Source organism: Microcaecilia unicolor, chromosome 4 (assembly GCF_901765095.1).
Source record: "Microcaecilia unicolor chromosome 4, aMicUni1.1, whole genome shotgun sequence".
Classification (NCBI taxonomy): domain Eukaryota; kingdom Metazoa; phylum Chordata; class Amphibia; order Gymnophiona; family Siphonopidae; genus Microcaecilia; species Microcaecilia unicolor.
The window spans coordinates 140,505,624-140,524,904 of record NC_044034.1 but is presented as its reverse complement, the minus strand read 5'-3'; the positions used below and the strand labels follow the sequence as shown (position 1 = coordinate 140,524,904).

General features: G+C 43.0%; 1 protein-coding gene across 3 annotated transcripts in view; it reads right to left on the bottom strand.

The window, feature by feature from the left end:
* Positions 1 to 2,159: 2,159 nt before the first annotated feature.
* Positions 2,160 to 19,281, bottom strand: part of WT1 (WT1 transcription factor) — a 91,765-nt gene continuing 74,643 nt past the window's right edge. For 2 of the 3 annotated variants that reach the window (XM_030200660.1, XM_030200662.1), the window contains 4 exons: positions 13,953 to 14,103; positions 9,455 to 9,544; positions 5,448 to 5,540; positions 2,160 to 3,184 (listed from right to left, as the gene is read on the bottom strand). In XM_030200660.1, coding sequence (XP_030056520.1) covers positions 3,063 to 3,184; positions 5,448 to 5,540; positions 9,455 to 9,544; positions 13,953 to 14,103 — 456 coding nt within the window. In that variant the 3' untranslated portion in view covers positions 2,160 to 3,062. The remainder of the gene's footprint in view (positions 3,185 to 5,447; positions 5,541 to 9,454; positions 9,545 to 13,952; positions 14,104 to 19,281) is intronic. The other variant, XM_030200661.1, reaches the window with a different exon arrangement.

Sequence of the window (19,281 nt, the reverse complement as noted above, 5' to 3'; positions counted from 1 at the left end):
CTGTTTCTTTCACATCTTTGGAGGGTAGGATGGGGTCAGTGACCACTGGGGGAGTAAGGAGGTCATGCCTTAATCCATCCAGTGGTCATCTGGTCATTTTGAGCACCTTTTGTGACTTAGTTGTGATTGAAACAGGTCTAGACCAAAACATCTAACTTTTAGCCCTGGACATTTTAACTTTGTTCCATTATGGCAGAAAAACATCCATGTTTTGGGAACACCCATATCCTTCCCCCAGCATGCCCCCTTCTGATTATATATGCACTGCAGAGAAAAACATCTCAAATCCAAGTTTTGAGAATTGCGGTTTGGACGTTTTTCGGAGAAAAACATCCAAATGCCACTGTATGCCGTTTTTGAGATGTTTTTCTCATTTGAAAATAAGCCCCTTAGTCTCCTTCTGAAATGGAGAACAAATGTCCATGAACTTGCCATGTCCTTGTCCCACCCAAGGTATACCCAGACCACGCCCCCTTTCCATTTGTACGCACTCGGTTTGATACATGCATATCCCAGCTTTGTAAAATAGGGACTTAGACATTTATGCAAGACATTAAGTGCCTGGTTTATGCACATCTCAAATGTTACTAGAACTTGCAAAATGTGGCCATAGGTAGTGAGTTACTAGAGAGCGTCATCCAAAAGTTTGATTTTCTTTCAAAGGAAGTAGTTTTGAACGTCAGGAAGGTGAGCACATTTCCCCTCCCACAACCACTGAGGTAAAAAAAAAAAAGAAGTTAGCTGGGAGTTATGCGTTAATCCAAGCAGGTATAAATGTCAATGGATAAAACTTCCAAAGTGTTCATGTTTTGCTATTGTAAAATATGGTATAGCTAGACAGTACACCCAGAACATACCTCCTGTGAAACTTTAAAAGAGCCATGTATGCATGTTTGCTAAATTACAGGTATAAACGCACTTTTTTGTGTGTAAATGGTATGTAATTAACCTCTTTTTGGTGTGTATGTTAAAGCAGAAGAGAGTAAAATGCATGACCGCTACCAAGCCAATTCTGAACTGAGCTCAGCTGTCTTCTCGAGCCTTTGCTGAGAATTTATCTGTGATGGATAAATTGCGCTCAGGACCCAGGGCAGGTTAACTCCTGGTCATCAGTGGTGGTGCTGCCCTTATCTACAAAATCCTCAGGGATGTTTGATATTACTGAAGAGACAAGACAGATATTGGAATGTCATACATTTCTCTTTGAGTGTCTTTAATTGAACAGTCAGTAAAAAATGCAGGTTACGTCCTAGTGGTATCCACATTTTGCAACAGTGATGCATCTAATATTTATACACTTTCTAAGTTTATCTTCTAAAAGCAATACATCATTAGATATATACACAGTAACTCCAAGCAACTCATTGTACACAATAGGTCTTTTTCTTTTTCCCACCCACCTTCAGAACAATATAATTTCCTTACACCAATAAGGTTTTATTTTCACATATAGACAGAAAGGAGATAATTCTATAAGGAGCTGCCTGATTTAGGTGAGTAGCAAGCATCTAAATGCTGGAATTTTAGTCATTTATGTACATAAATTACTGACTATGCGCATATCTTTTGCATGGGTGGAGTCTGGGCAGATCATGGATGGGCCACACTTTCATGTGTAACTTATAGAATACTATAAGTTCCCTATGTAAGTGATCACACCTAAACACATTCACACATATACAGCCTGCTATACTAGTATTTTATAATGAAATGACTCCCAACAGGCTCTTCTAGATGCCTAAATCTAGGAGTCCTTAATAGAATCACCCTTGAAATCCTTAAGTTATCGGACTTAAGAGAAATCTGTTAACAAAGTTTACGGACCAGCCCTCAATTTTCCTTCTCTCTGTAATCTTATTATGTTTCAATTTGTACAACTTGCGAGCCACAAGACCAGTGTGGCTTCTGTACTGCGAACAAAGCCTCAGTTCATGGCAATCATTCTGTGCTACAGATTGTGAGACAGGGGAGGGGTGGGGGCTTGAATTTCTTGCTCTGAATCACCAGGGTCTGGATTCTGCAAGTTCCCAAGCTGTCCATATGATAGACTACTAAAAGATGCTACTTTTCCCTTTGGGATAGTCACAGAGATACTCACTGTTATCCCCAAAGATCCCCCCCCCCCCCCCCCACAGACAAGATGTCCCCCACCCCTCTGAATTTCAAAGAACAGAGGCCTAGCAGCACAAGGAACCTGCATCATGGAATCTCAGTTTTCAAGGGTTAATGTAATAAAACGGAAACCAAACTAACTTCCTCTCAAGATTTTCATCTGTTTGCAAAAAAGGTCATAAATAAAAATAAGATAAAACAAAACAGAGAAGATACAATGATATCTTTTTGATTGGACTAACTTAAAACATTTTGACCAGTTATTGAAGATCCAAAGAAGAAAGTATTATCTTCGAAAACTAGTCAACAAATTTATTTAGTCCAATCAAAAAGTATTATTTTAGCTTCTTTCCCTTTATTTCTACTTATTTCCTTTTAAAAGTGCACAAACACGGCTACCACACCAGTTTATCCAGGTTTACAAACGAAACCACATTCCATAAACATGACAAATCTTATGACTGGGATCATAGGTACAAAGTTTTCAAAACAGAGGTTCAACATTTCGAGTTACAGTTCATCGCGTGCCGTGATCAGATGTTTATACTTCTGGAGACAGCTGGGGACAGGTGAATGCGTCAAAACTGCAGCCCTGTGCTTCAGGAGGAAAGATGGTTTTCTTTGTAATGCACTGGGTTGAGCTGAGGAAGGGATTGTAGTCCGGGCCCCTTAGTATTAGGGAAACTCCCCTCCCCCCCAAATCACAGCTTTAAGAAGGATTTGCTGTCATCTGGCCCCACTCCTTACATATTCAGCATGAGGCTATGAAATGGATTCTCCATGCGAGCACTGAAGAGATTCTTTCTGGGACTGAACTTGTCCTGGAAATCCAGTGAAAATGTGGGAGGGGGCGGGGGAGGGGGCGGGGGAGGGGGACAGGGGGAAATAGAGACTGAGGGAGCCTGTATGTCACAGTGCAGTAGGTCCCAGTGTTCAGGATTCAGTGCTATTCAAAGAGCCAGTTGTAGCTTGCTCATATTCCTCTGGTGCATATTGTGATGACGAACTAGTTCATCAGATCGGGCAAATTTCTTTTGACAACTGGGCCATCGACAGCTGAAAGGCTTCTCACCTGTTATCATAAAAAATATATCCAATTATCTTATATGATAAGCATAATACCACATCAAAATACATTGTGCCAGAATTTTAAACTACTTATGATTTTTAAATATTCCCCCCCCCCCCCCAAAAAAAAAAAAAAATGATGTGATGTGAAGGCATGAAATTGTGAACTTTGGGGGGATTTTCATCTTTTATTGGCTTTTCCATATAACTATCCAATGTTAAAAAGTACAGAATCCAAAGTGAAAACATGAGTTTTGACTGGATTACAGAATATAATTTGGAGCCTTTTCACATAATGTTACATTTATTGAGATGCAGTGTCCTTGGAAAGAAGTTTAACGCTTCAGCTGCAGGTAGGGAATCTGAACCTCAGAGGGGGGCAATCGACAGCCTTCCTGCCTCCCATTCAGCTGGGAGGATAGAGCTTAATTACAGCCGCAGACAGAGGCGTTTAGGGGACAGAAACATTTTTAGTCACATCAAAATCACAGGGTCATTGAGATCTAAACACCTTGTGCTGAATGAAATTGGGAATTTATGTTATAAATACTACTGAAACATGTTCCTCTTGCTTCAAGCTAAACTTGGAAATTGAAACTAAATCAAATGCAGCTTTTGTCTATCCCTGCATTACAGTTGCTTTCTGGTTGGTCCTGTTTTACACACAGAGAGGTGGGGGAAAGAAAAAAATGCAGCACCTCAAATTGAAATGAAGGAGTGAATACACTGGTTAGTATCTCCCAGACACGGGAAAGGCCTCGGACAATTTAGTAAACTATCCAACACCATTCTAAAACGTCTCTTCAAATGAGTGTTTCATGTTTCCTCTTCATGATCCTAATTCTATCAAGACAATAAAAGATCACTTTCTATGTAATTATTCTAAAACTCTTTACACAGGGAATAGGGAATAGGTTGAGAGGTGAGGAAGCAGGGTAAGAGGAGAGGGAACAGGGTGAGGGAAGGAATGGGGAGGGAACAGGGTGAGTAGCGAGTCAACAAGGAGGGAACAGGGAGGGAAGGAATGGGGAGGGAACAGGGTGAGTTAACGAGGGAACAGGGAGGGAAGGAACAGAGGGAACAGGGTGAGAGAAGGAACAAGATGAGAGGGAAGGGAACAGTGAGAAAAGGAACAAGGAAGGGACATGAGAGGAGAGGGAAACAGGGGGAGTAGAAAGTTAACAAGGAGGGAGCAGGGAGAGAAGGAACAGAGGGAAGAGGGTGAGAGAAGGAACAAGATGAGAGGAGAGGGAACAGAGTGAGAGAAGGAACAAGGAAGGGACAGGAGAGAAGAGAGGGAACAGGGTGAGAGAAGGAACAGGAAGGGATCAGAGGAGAGGGAAGAGGATGAGAGAAGAGGGAAAAGGGAGTGAGAGTTTCTAATGACTGCAGCAGTTTAAACCTTTGACAATAAAAGAGATTTAGGAGTCAGAATGGTTGGAGTGCAAAGGGCTGGGTAATCGTAATTTTGTATAATATCTGCATATATTAGAAAGAGTATGTCCATCGGTTGCATGTCAGATATGTGAAGTATTATTTATTTTTGAATAAAGCAGAAGATTATCTGCATTACACTATGGTAATTATTCCCTGCTTATTCCATTTCTCTGCTGTTGTACTTATGGTGGGTTTATGGCTCTCTGAGTTGGAGCTGAGTGATGGAGACACACAGTAGAGAACCAGAGCCATTAATATTTCTGCTGTTTGAAATGCGTATATGGAGTTTTTCAGTTCCCTCCACAGGAAAGATCTGACAGTGCATCACATATAAAACCCTCGATGACTTACGATCAAAATACTTCCTTCAGCTCCAAAATTATCATGAAAACAATGTGGTGTGGCAGAGAGCTCCCCACGGATCTTGAAACATATTTCATCATTTACTTTGCCTGATGAGCACAGCAGAGGTCACCAGGGGGTCTTTTACTAAGGCATTCTAAGGGATTTAGGGAGAACTAATGATTAGCATGCGCTAAATGTTATATAGCCCAGAGGACTATAATGTGATGCATGGCATTTAGCATATGCTAAATTAGTGGTTCCCAAACGTTTTCAGTTCACAGCACCCTTCGCGGCACCCTCCCCCCCCCCCCCCCCCCCCCCCCCATGGCTACAACCGTCTCTTTTTTTTTTTCCTCTCCACACATTTGAAATCTAAGGAGTTCTTCTGGAACTCCTTAGATTTCAAATGCTCTCTAGCCCTCCTATTTCAATATATTCTGTAAATATTAAGAAAATGAAATAAATGTGAAGAAAGGTTTACGCACTTGTTTTACCTGTATGAGTCCTGGTGTGAGTTTTCAGATGATCAGAGCGGGAGAATTTTCTCTGACAGGTTTTACACTGGAATGGTTTCACACCTAAACAGACAAAAGAAGGTCTAGACATGTGCTTTGAGGCCTTTCTGGCGGGAGATTTGGAGTCAAGCAGTTGGGAAACCTTGCTTTTCATATTCAAAACCAAGCGATTTTTCTACTTAGGAAAAGTGGAACTCCAGATCCAAGGATTCCATTCACCTTACAAAATTTCTTCCCCATGAATTAAAGGGCCTGACCAATTGCTATCTTTTGCTAATTATGTTTTCTCAGGATTGAATAATATTTGCAATACTGCATTTCTGCTTTATAAAATGCCTTCCTGGGTTATTTTATTTGTATTTTGTACAAGGGAATATTTCTGTTTGACATTTTCCTCCTGATAATGGCAAACACACTAGAAGGCAAGTGATATTTGATTTAAAAATAGCATTTTAGCTTTTTAAGGAAAGCTCTTAAATCCCCACACATCAATGTGCATCGAGAGCCAGATTCTATAAATCACGCTCAAAATGGGCACCAGAAAAGATTGACTTACGCCTACTGGACCCCGGTGTAAATGCTGGTGCCCGGTATTCTGTAACAATGCACACAATTTCTCACAATGCCCCTCCCATGGCCATGCCCCCTTTTGAGTAACACACTATCCCCCCAATATTCAAATGCATTTAACAGGCCAGGAACAACACCTGGCTGGTTTTTTCATCCATTTTGATACAGAAAGTGAAAGTGCCTTGGTGCTTTGTAGCTTTTACTACATGAGACGTGGGGTAAGGAATAATATATTGTAGAGGAATATATTCGAGTTATTCCCCAAGTTTTCCACGTCATCACTGTGACCCCTGACGCAGGTGCTAGTCACCGAAACACGGCCCGTGTCGGGTCTTTTTGTCAACGCTCATTCATTAAAGAACTGTGTTCCATTTTTAAAGGCCCGTGGTGCTGTTTTTTTTTGTTTGGACTTTAGTTTGTACTTTGTTCCCTCTCTTTTGTTACATTCTTATAGTTTTCCTCATGTGCAGTCTAATTCCAGATTTAGCTCCCCTTCAAACCAAAGTTTCTTCAGTTTCCATATGGTTGTCATCTCACAGACTTGTTCTTAACCCAGAAAAAACCAGTACTTGCTAGATTACAGGAACACATTCAAAGCCTTCTTTGACACCATTCCTATTTTGTCTTCCCATTCCACCATCGACTCATTTCATTATCTGAGAGTTATTATCGATAGTGGTCTCTCCTTTGATAAACAGATCTCTCAAATGATTAGGAATGGCTTTTACTGGCTGTGATCTATTTCTCACTATGTGGATTTCTCATCCCTTCATGTTTTGCTTCATGTTTTTATCATTTTACGGTTAGACTATTGTAATATGGTTTTACAATGGTCTCCCCCATTTTCAACGGTGTCAGTTGCAAACCCTACAAAGCACTGCTGCACGACTATTTTTTAGGCTAAGAAATTCGATCACGTTATCTTCTACTTAGGCAGCTCCACTGGCTTCCTATGAAATATTGGGCACAATTTAAAATTCTTCGTCTTATCCATAAGATACTGCATATACAGATAAACCTTCTTACCTGTCTTCTGTGATCATTCCTTATACCCCATCTCGTGCTCTACGTTCCCTTGATTCTTACCGATTAGTTTTACCCTCTCCCAAATTAGCCCATTATAATGCTAGCAGGAAGGCAGCTTTTATTTTTTGGTTCCAAATCTGTGTAATAACTTACCCCCAGAGATTAGGTCAGAACTTTCTCTAACCTGGTTTAAACTTTTATTAAAAACTCATTTTTTTCAATTGGCTTTTAATGTTTTCCTGCATGGTTAATTTTAATTTTCACTCAGTGCCTGGCCTATAGCACAGATGCATAAAACTTAGTCTACTGTTATCTTACTTTGTCTTTGTCTGAATGGTTGTTGAACTTTTTTGATTGAGTTCTTTCCTTGCTGCTATGTTTTGTGATTTTAAAATGTATACAGCCTTGATCTCTAACAAAGTAAAAGCAGTATCTCAAGTCTCGATTAAACTTACTTTTTACTTTTCAGCTACCTATCAAATTTCCATCTTCTTCTCTCACCCACTAGTTCTCCCATTCCCCATCTCACTCCTTCCCCAGCCCTCCATTCCTCTTCATCTTCAATCTACTCCCCATAACCATTTTTCTACCCTTTGTAATCACTATTCTCTCATTCATTTCCTTGCCACCCCCTCCTGCCCATCCTGGCCTCTCCCACATGGTTTCACCATCCCCAGCATCTTCCTCCTTCCACCCTTCTAGCCCAGCATCTACTCCCTCTTTCTCCCCTCCCCACCCTTGTAGCCTGACATCTCCCTGTCCCTTCTCTCTTCCCTCCTGCCCTCTCCCCCATAGTCCAGTAGCTCTCCCTCTCTCTTCCCTCACTCCCATTGTCTGGCTTTTCTCCATTACCCCCTTCTGCTCCTAGATCCAACATTTCCCTCTTTCTCCTCTCTCCACCTCCTGTGCATTTCTCCCTTTCTCTCATCCACCCCATATCCAACATCTCTCCCTCTCTCCCATAGTCCACCATCTCTTTTTCTCTCCCTTCCTTATGCCCCGGGTCCAACATCTCTCTCTCCCGCCCCCATGCAGCATCTCTCCCTTTCCCTCCACTGTCATGTCTAACATTTCTCCCTCTCTTCTCCTTCTCTCCACAGGCATCATCTATCCCTTCCCTCCACCTCTATTTCCAACATTTCTTCCCTCTCTCTCCCCTCTCCCCCTCCATGCAGCATCTATCCCTTCCTCTCCTCCACCCTATGTCCAATAATTCTCCCTCTCTTGCCCCTCCCCATGTGAAGCATCTCTCCTTCCCTCCCCCACATGCATCTCTTTTCTTCCCTCCCCTCAACCCCCATGTCCAACAAGTCTCCCTCTATCTTCCCTTCCTACCTCCCATTGTCGCTCTCTTGAATGGGTCCCTGGCTGCAGCAGCGATTCCCAAATGCTGCCTGCCGCTAACCTGGAAGCATCCCTTCTGCCACATCCCACCCAGGCAGAAACAGGAAGTTGCAACAGAGGGGGCAGGGTGCAACAAAGGGGATGCTTCCGGGTTAGCAGCAGGCAGCATATGGGACTTGCTGCCACTACCCGTTAAAGAGAGAGTGATGCTTGTTAAGGGAGGGAGATGCAGGACCACCAGCGCTGTCAAGGGTGCACCACTGCTGGGTGGGCCCAGGCCCACCCTGGCCCAACCATGGCTATGCCCCTGATTAGAACATAAGAAATCATTGCTTGGTTCAAATTCTGAGCATTAAAAATTCTCTCCTTCTCTTTTTATATCTGCACAGCAGCAATAGCTGTAGCACTCATGGTGCTTACGGAAAACTGCTGATTACTGTTAATTTCTTCTGGTCCACCTACCAATATTGCAAATGTTTCTAGGGACTGTGTGAGAAATACCCCTGTTATAATTATGCCTCTATTCTTATGAAATGTAACATATTTTCAACATTAAAAGTCACTGGTTAAAGGAGCCACTGGTGCCCAGATAGCGTGGGATCAATTCAGCAAACAGCACAAGAATGTCACAGAAATTGTGAAAATAGTAGCCCAGGGAGGAGGCAACTATAGCCGGTAACTCGGAAAGTTTACAAAATGAAGTCACCAGGTAAGCGATAAACATTTCTGCCTTTCATGACTGCTTTTGTTGTGTTAAAAATAAGTACATAGATATAAGATGACACTAGCACTGGTATCTCTCTAACTTTTATTGGGTCAACCATAGGATGCTGCAGTTGAAGAGCTTTTGAGACTGTGGCGGTCCCTTCTTCAGGTGAGATCGTAAGACTGAAGCAGGTAGGACAGCAGCAGTGCAGAAAGGTAAGCCACCACCCCTGGAAAAGCTGTCCACAAACCTGGAGCTTCACTGATATTTTATCTGAGCTACAGTGGTGTCTCATTACTTGCCCTGAACTACACATTGTCATTCAACATACCTGTATGTCGCCTTTGGTGTCGTTTCAGCTGGTCTGAACGAGAGAATCTCCTCTCACAGTCCTTGAAATCACACTGGTATGGCTTCTCACCTAAGAATAGAAAGCTTGAAGATATAAAGCGGGTAAACTGGAAGCTTGTTATCACTATCCAGCTCATAATCGATAGTGATCGCCGGCCATTTCCCAACACAAATCGGGAGATGGCCGGCGATCTTGGAAAAGCGGCAAAATTGGTATAATCAAAAGCTGCTTTTTTGACAGCATCGCCGCTTTCCCGTCGCCTCGCCGGTGAAAGTTCAAAGGGGCGTGTTGGCGGTGAAGCGAAGGCAGGACATGGGCGGGTATGGGTGTGGCTACCAGATAGCCGGCTTTCGCCGATAATGGAAAAAAACGGCGTTAAGCAGTATTTCACCGGGTTTACTTGGTCCTATTATTTTCACAACCAAGCCTCAAAAAGGTGCCCCAACTCACCAGATGACCACTGGAGGGAATGGGGGATGACCTCCCCATACTCCCGCAGTGGTCACCAACCCCCTCCCATACTAAAAAAATAAAAATAAAAACCTTTTTTGCCAGCCTGCATGCCAGTCTCAAATGCCATACCCACTTCCATGACAGCAGAATGTGTTCTATCCTCTGACAGCCTTTCCCTGGTTGTGATTTGGCTCTCGAGTGAGTGTGACACCTTTTCTGTTAGGTGCACTGCAGAGTCACATCAGCAATGCATTGTGGTGGGTGTAGGGTAGTGGGCTCTACTCCCATGGTGCTTTTCCCCCTGCTAACTGGGTCAGAGTGTGCCCTGTTGTGTTTCCGGTAGTCCATGAGGTAGTGGCCATTTTTGTAAGGCAGTTTTAGTTCCCTTTCATGTGTTACCCACGTTAGAGAACTTAGTTCTTACCTTGAATGTGGCTGAAAGAGGGCATTGTACACCATTCTACCAGCTCTGACCTACTGCTAATCTCAGTACCAGGGAGACTCTTTGCCAGTGGGGCACAATCTCTGATCTGCAGTTAACTGTGAGTAAATGTGCTTATTCAAATAAAGGACTTTTTCAAAGAGATTAGTCTTCAGGTGTCAACTGGCGTGCCAAGGTTATACAGCAGCAACAAGTCCTAGAGGCCTGCGTGTATGCAGGTCCCTGGAGCACTTTTAGTGGGTACCGTAATGCACTTAAGGCAGGCGGACCCAGGCCCATCCCCCCCCCCCACACCTGTAACACTTGTGCTGGTAATGGGAGCCCTCCAAAACCCACTGTACTCACATGTAGTTGCCCCCTTCACCCCTAAGAGCTACGGTAGTGTTGTACATTTGTGGGTAGTGGGTTTTGGGGGGGTTGGGGGGGCTCAGCAACCAAAGTAAGGGAGCTATGCATGTGGGAGCAGTTTCTGAAGTCCACCGCTCTGACCTCTAGGGTGCCCAGTTGGTGTCCTGGCATGTGAGGGGGACCAGTGCACTACAAATGCTGGCTCCTCCCACGACCAAATTCCTTGGATGTCGCCGGGTTGGAGATGGCCGGCATTGTTTTCCATTATTGCTGAAAAACAAAACTGGCCATCTCAAACCCAGCGAAATCCAAGGCATTTAGCCGGGCTAAACCGTATTATCGAACAAAAGGATGGCCGGCCATTTTTTTCGATAATACGGTTCCGGCCAGTTGTAGCGCCGCCGCCAACATAGATCGCCAGCGATCTATTTGGTCGGTGACATTTGATTATGCCCCTCTATGTGAGCTTAAGCACAAAGGGGTCCAATTACCCAGCAGCCCTGAACTTGAAAAGGTGAATAGAAGCCAAATATTGGGTTTTCCTCAATATCCAGTGGTGTGAAAAGGATGATGTGAAGGATCATTTTCCACAGGTCGTTTAGATAGAAAGAGGGACTTCCAAGTTGAGATCTTAACAATTTCCAGACTGTTTTACAAAAGGCTCACAGGACTCGGAACTTTTTGAAAAATACCAATAGGATCAGGGAAAATACTTAGGCCAGTGGTTCCCAAACCTGATCCTAGAGGCACCCCAACCAGTCAGGTTTTTAGGATATCCACAATGAATATTCATGAGAGAGATTTGTGTGCAGTGGAGGTAGTGTAAGCAGATCTCTATCATAAATATTCATTATGGATATCCTGAAAACCTAATTGGCTGGGGTGCCTCCAGGACCAGGTTTGGGACCCACTGACTTAGGCAATTCTCCCTCTTCAAATCTCCTATTTTTTACCTCTCCATTATTTGTTAGGATTTATTTACTGCCTTTTTGAAGGAATTCACTCAAGGCAGTGTACAGCAAGAATATGTCAAACATAAGCAATAGACAATTATAGCAGTAAAATATTCAAACAACAGTATAAAGTATGGCATAGCATGCTACATTATAAGGCCAACACAATACACAATAAAACATTTTAATAGACAGCATACGATGTAAGCAAAGATTGAACATATAGGCAGATAAGATAGAGTAACAGGAGTAAGAAAATAAGGGACTAATTTTAAAAATGTTGCAAATACCACTACCACTGCTGCTTATCAGTTCTATAGCGCTACTAGATATATGCAGTGCTGTACACTGAAAATGTAAGAGACAGTCCCTGCTCGGCAGAGCTTACAATCTAATCAAGACAGACAAAACAGAACAAATAAGGGAATTACTTAAGGTGGGAATTATAAAACTGACATGGGTACTGAACAAGTGAACAGGAGTTAGGAGTTAAAAGTAGCCTCAAAAAGGTGGGCTTCTAGATGGCCAGAGATGGAGCTTGATGTACTGACTCAGAAAGTCTATTTCAGCCATATGATGCGGCAAGATAAAAGGAACAGAGTCTGGAGTTAGCAATGGAGGAGAAGGGTACAGATAAGAGATATTTACCCAATGAACGGTGTTCCTGGGGAGGAGCCTAGGGAGAGATAAGAGTGGAGAGTACTGAGGAGCTTCAGAGTGAATGCACTTGTAAGTCAATAAGAGGATTTTGAATTGTATGTGGAAATGGATAGGGAGCCAATGAAGTGACTTGAGGAGAGGACTAATATGAGCAAAGTGACACTGGCAGAATATAAGTCGTGCAGCAGAATTTTGAACAGATTAAAGGGGAAGGAGATGGCTTAGTGGGAAACCTGTGAGTAGCAAGTTGCAATAGTCTAAGTGAGAGGTGATATGAGTGTGGATAAGGGTTTTGGCAGGGTGCTCAGAAATGAAGAGGCAAATTTTGGTGATGTTATAGAGAAAGAAATGACAGGTTTTAGCAGTATGTTTGATATGTGCAGAGAAATAGACAGAGGAGTCAAAGATGACCCCAAGTTTACGATCTGATGAGAGAGGGAGGATGAGAGTGTTATCCACAGAGATAGAGAATGAGGGGAGAGGTGTGTTTATGGGGAAAGAACCTCAGTCTTGGCTATGTTTAGTTTCAGATGGCAGTGAGACATCCAGCCAGCAGTGTCAGACAGGCAGGCTGAGACTTGGGCCTGGATTCCTGCTGAGATTTCTGGTATGGAGAGGTAGATCTGGGAGTCATCAGCATAAAGGTGATATTGAAAACCATGGGAGGAGATCAGAACACCAAGGGAAGAAATATAGATGGGAGGAAAGAAAAGGCCCCAAGATAAAGCAAATGAGGTCAGCAAGGTGCTTGAATATTATCTTAGCTAGGGTAGGAATAGATAAACATCTCCTGCTATAGTATGTGTAGCCGGTGTCATTCCTTGTATGTGTGTGACTAGCAAGTTAGTTACTTCTCCCATTAAAGGCCTGGTTGTACAGCCAAACTTTCACCTGCTTCCTGGAGATAGTTTTGTGTTAAGCGAAGCCTTTCAGGGTGTGCATTCCAGAGTCTGGGGGCTACTTCAGAGAAGGCTCGCTTGGGGGTATCACATTGTGTGATGACCTTTGGAGAGGGTGTGGTTAGAGATACTCCTTGGGAGGATCTTAGTGACCTTGGAGGTGTATAGAGGGAGATCCTGTTCTTCAAGTACTCTGGGCCATTTTCTTTAAGGGCCTGGAAGGTCAAACATAAAGTTTTAAATTTGGCTCTGTATTGAACTGGTAGCTAGTGAGGTGTTTGAAAAAAATGATGTGATGTGGTGTGGTCACGTTGCTTACAACCATCTATTAGTCTTGCTACAGCATACTGAAACAATTGGAGCTGGTGCAGACCCTTTGTAGTCAGACCAGTGTAGAGTGCATTACAGTAATCCATAATCCTCCCTCTTTCCCTCTCCTATTCCTTCTCTTCCCCTGATCCTCCTTCTTACCCTCCTTTCCCTTCCCACTTCCTCATCCTCCCTCTACCCCTCTCCTTTCCCCTTGTACTCCATGATCCTCCCTTTCTGATCCCCTCTTTTTCCCAGATATTGTCATTTCATTTCATCCCCCGCATGTGATATAACTAGTGCTACAAAGGTAGTTAATAGAAATTGGTGCTGTAAAATCTAAGGCCATGTTTTCTGAATTTATAAGCTTCTAGAAAGATTGGGAACAATATTGTTGTTAGGGTGAGACTTACCAGTGTGCTTTCTACTGTGCATCTGCAAGTGGGACAGTTTAAAATAACGCTTGTTACAGCCGGGATATGCACACATGAAAGGTCGCTTCTCATTCGTTTCAGAGGCTGACCTAACAATGGCTGGGGTTACTCCTGGTACTCGCCGCATATCCTGCAAAAGTGAAACACATGGAAATTCTGGGTAACTGCAAAAAGACTGATCCATTCACTGTATAGGTGATCACTCAAACTGAACACTGCTTGTGCCAGATAAAGACCAAGTCAGTAACGGTGATGGAGTTTGGTCTCTGCACCTGGGTCTCAGCGAGAGACCCATAGTGACTCGTACATGCTCTTCATACTAGTGGATTAGCTCATCTTCTGCACGAAGAATGTGGGTCTTATGTTATCTTGTAAACCACATCCTCGAACTGAAGGTCAACTCAAAGCAGTTTACATCAGATAATCACATACATGATCATAATGCAGTGCATCAATAAAATACAATAACACATTAATAAATATAGTCCTAAGATACAAATACAATAATATACAGTGGTGGAAATAAGTATTTGATCCCTTGCTGATTTTGTAAGTTTGCCCACTGACAAAGACATGAGCAGCCCATAATTGAAGGGTAGGTTATTGGTAACAGTGAGAGATAGCACATCACAAATTAAATCCGGAAAATCACATTGTGGAAAGTATATGAATTTATTTGCATTCTGCAGAGGGAAATAAGTATTTGATCCCCCACCAACCAGTAAGAGATCTGGCCCCTACAGACCAGGTAGATGCTCCAAATCAACTCGTTACCTGCATGACAGACAGCTGTCGGCAATGGTCACCTGTATGAAAGACACCTGTCCACAGACTCAGTGAATCAGTCAGACTCTAACCTCTACAAAATGGCCAAGAGCAAGGAGCTGTCTAAGGATGTCAGGGACAAGATCATACACCTGCACAAGGCTGGAATGGGCTACAAAACCATCAGTAAGACGCTGGGCGAGAAGGAGACAACTGTTGGTGCCATAGTAAGAAAATGGAAGAAGTACAAAATGACTGTCAATCGACAAAGATCTGGGGCTCCACGCAAAATCTCACCTTGTGGGGTATCCTTGATCATGAGGAAGGTTAGAAATCAGCCTACAACTACAAGGGGGGAACTTGTCAATGATCTCAAGGCAGCTGGGACCACTGTCACCACGAAAACCATTGGTAACACATTACGACATAACGGATTGCAATCCTGCAGTGCCCGCAAGGTCCCCCTGCTCCGGAAGGCACATGTGACGGCCCGTCTGAAGTTTGCCAGTGAACACCTGGATGATGCCGAGAGTGATTGGGAGAAGGTGCTGTGGTCAGATGAGACAAAAATTGAGCTCTTTGGCATGAACTCAACTCGCCGTGTTTGGAGGAAGAGAAATGCTGCCTATGACCCAAAGAACACCGTCCCCACTGTCAAGCATGGAGGTGGAAATGTTATGTTTTGGGGGTGTTTCTCTGCTAAGGGCACAGGACTACTTCACCGCATCAATGGGAGAATGGATGGGGCCATGTACCGTACAATTCTGAGTGACAACCTCCTTCCCTCCGCCAGGGCCTTAAAAATGGGTCGTGGCTGGGTCTTCCAGCACGACAATGACCCAAAACATACAGCCAAGGCAACAAAGGAGTGGCTCAGGAAGAAGCACATTAGGGTCATGGAGTGGCCTAGCCAGTCACCAGACCTTAATCCCATTGAAAACTTATGGAGGGAGCTGAAGCTGCGAGTTGCCAAGCGACAGCCCAGAACTCTTAATGATTTAGAGATGATCTGCAAAGAGGAGTGGACCAAAATTCCTCCTGACATGTGTGCAAACCTCATCATCAACTACAGAAGACGTCTGACCGCTGTGCTTGCCAACAAGGGTTTTGCCACCAAGTATTAGGTCTTGTTTGCCAGAGGGATTAAATACTTATTTCCCTCTGCAGAATGCAAATAAATTCATATACTTTCCACAATGTGATTTTCCGGATTTAATTTGTGATGTGCTATCTCTCACTGTTACCAATAACCTACCCTTCAATTATGGGCTGCTCATGTCTTTGTCAGTGGGCAAACTTACAAAATCAGCAAGGGATCAAATACTTATTTCCACCACTGTATTAAGAACTTATCTTCAAAGTACATAGGATAGTGGTCTTTTCTTAGGGCGTCTTTTACTAAGGCACACTCACGTTTTTAGCGCGCACTAAAATTTTGGGCACGCTAAATGTTAGAGTCCCCCATAGGAATGCATTGGTGTCTCTAACGTTTAGCGCGCCCACAATTTTAGCTCATGCCAAAAACGTGAGTGCGCCTTAGCAAAAGTCCCTCTTAGTTTCTCCTCCCTGGCCTGAGTATTGTGTCCTCATACCTCATTTTTCTTTACAAAGATGTTACTGTCTTTTTCAATCCGGTTAAACAGTGTCCACTTTCAGGAACTGTGTTGGGTACATTGGGAGGTAATAGGAAGACAACTTTTTCTTAACCAGAATGTTGCTATAATTCATTGTTTTTTTTCCAAAATATTGTGTAAAGTGCATTCTATTTATTCTCACTGCAACTACCTCTTAGAAGCTTTGGTATATTTCAATAGAATCAGCTTTGCCTTTAACTGTATTAGCTAATTCTGCTGCTTAACACTTCCAGGAAGACGTAGGATTGTAGAATTAAATCTATAAAGTACGTGGGTAACATTTATGCTCCTATTATGTGTAGAAATGTTTAGGATAATGGCAAATGTGCATAAATGCCAAAAACTCTGCCTAGATGAATTCTATAAATACGGACATATCTTACAAGGCACCTATTTTACAGGTAAAGGGGGGAATCACGGATTTAGATATATCGCTTTTTTGTGGTACCACCAAAATGGTTTACGTTTATTATACGCAGGGCTTTATCTGTCCCAAGTGGGCTCACAATCCCAATTTTTGGAGGGTTAAGTGGCCTGCCAGGATAGACGCACATGTTAGAGCATTGGGAGGCAGTCGTACTTATGCACATAACTTATAGAATACTGTAAATTAAACTTGTACCTCCAGCATTCAGATGCGAGTCCCTGCTCTATGCTGGCATAAGTGCTTCTACCTAATGGCAAACACATGTATGCCGTTGCCTAACTTTATGGAACGGGCACCCCATAGGGGGTACAGATGGGGGATGGGATTTAATACACCACCTTTCTGTGGTTACAATATATTATAGGCAGCTTCTGTGCACCTAAATATAGACACAGGTTTCTAGAATTACCTCTGCCAATCTACACGAAGGGGTCTGTAAGCCACCCTGAAGTTCCAGGAACTTGGAAACTTGGTCTGTCACCCCCCCCCCCCCCCACTTCCCCCAAAACACAGAAAAGCAGGAGGAGAGCCAGACAGTGAAGCTGACACCAGCAGAAAGGACCAAGAAAGCAGATGACCTGGTTTTCAGAGAGAGAGAGCAGTGTTACCAATGGAATTCACGTTCTCATACTTCAGCTGCATGAGCTGACTTCCAGAAAAGCCAATGTTTCAATTTCTTACTGGAATCAATTGTTCTTTTGTGGTTTTCTGCCTGTCATTTTGCAATTTCATTACTCATATTTCCTTTATTAGTAGTGACCCACAAACAAATATATTTTCACATCATCAAATATTTCTGTTCAAGAAAATAAGATAAACCATGCTGTGTCAGACCAATGTTCAATTCTGGTGCTGTATCTCAAAAAATATATAATGTAACTGAATTAGAAAAGGTTCAAAGAAAGGTGATCAAACTGATAAAGGGGATGGAGCTCCTCTCATATGAGGAAAGCCTAAAGAGGTTAGGGCTCTTCAGTTTGCAAAGGAGACAGCTGAGGGGGGATATGATTGAGGTCTATAGGATCCTGGGTGATGTAGAAGGGGTAGAAATGAATTGATTTTTCACTCTTTCAAAAGGTACAAAGACCAGGGCACACTCAATAATTTCTCACTTAAAGAATAGTTAAGCTCTAGAACTCATTGCCAGAGGATGTGGTAACAGTGGTTAGCGTATCTGGGTTTTAAAAAGGTTTGGACAATTTCCTGTAGGAAAAGTCCATAGTCTATTGAGATAGACATGAGGGAGTCCACTGCTTGCCTCATGATTGACGGCATGGAATGTTGCTACTCTTTGGGATTCTGTCAGGTACTTGTGACCTGGATTGGCCACTGTTTGAAGCAGGATACTGGGCTAGACGGACCATTGGTCTGACCCAGCATTGCTATTCTTATGTTCTTAATGTCCATTGCACCAGCATCCTGTTTCTAACAATGGCAGATCCCAAATGTAGATCTATTTCTCATAGTTAATCTTCAGGGATAAACCATGGATTTCGTAAATGTACCTGCCTGATCATTTTCAGGGGCAGGTGGTAGAGGTAGTTGGTCTAGTAATAAGTAAGATTTTGGGTTTTTTTGTGATATGTATCCTATAATAGTATCTTATGCCAGAGCTGGTGGTTGGGAGGCAGGGATAGTGCTGGGCAGACTTATACGGTCTGTGCCAGAGCTGGTGGTTGGGAGGCGGGGTTGGTGGTTGGGAGGCGGGGATAGGGCTGGCCAGACTTATAGGGTCTGTGCACTGAAGAGGACAGTACAAATAAAAAAAGTAGCACATATGAATTTATCTTCTTGGGCAGACTGGATGGACCGTGCAGGTCTTTTTCTGCCGTCATCTACTATGTTACTATGTTATAGAAAAAGATGATGATGAAGTACTCAGCCCTGGACCCATGAAGAAAGAAGAAGAGGGTTTTTAGCCCAAGAACCCCAGAAGAGAGGTTGATCAAGGAGACCAACATAAGAGATCTGCTAGATGCTTATGTAGGGAAAGGAAAAAGCTTACCAGCGATATACCTAATAAAGGTTTTTTTTTTACAAAACGTATCCCTGGAGTGGACTTGAGGGGTTTTAAACATAGTTTTGGAGTTTCCTTGAGTGTTAAATGCTCCTGCATTAATTTTGTGCAGATACCACACACTAATAGGAACATTAGTGCACAACTTGCAATTAAAATGACAGAAAAAGGTCTAAAATATGCCACGTTCATTCTGAGATTAGTGCACGGGAAAGTCCTGCGGTAAACCACAATAAGCCTAGATTTTACCATGGCTTAGTACACCAGCCCCTAGGTCTCATTGCATGAAATGGAGCCTGTGCTAAAAGAGCATGAGTTAGTTGTAAAATAACACATCTTAACGGTAGCCCATGTTGATAACTTCCCTCCTTTCTGTGAAGAGTTTCAGTCTCTGGTAACCAGAACTGATATTGTGATGTCATAATGCTTCATTCCACCAATAAGAGTCAACCTCATCAGTGATGT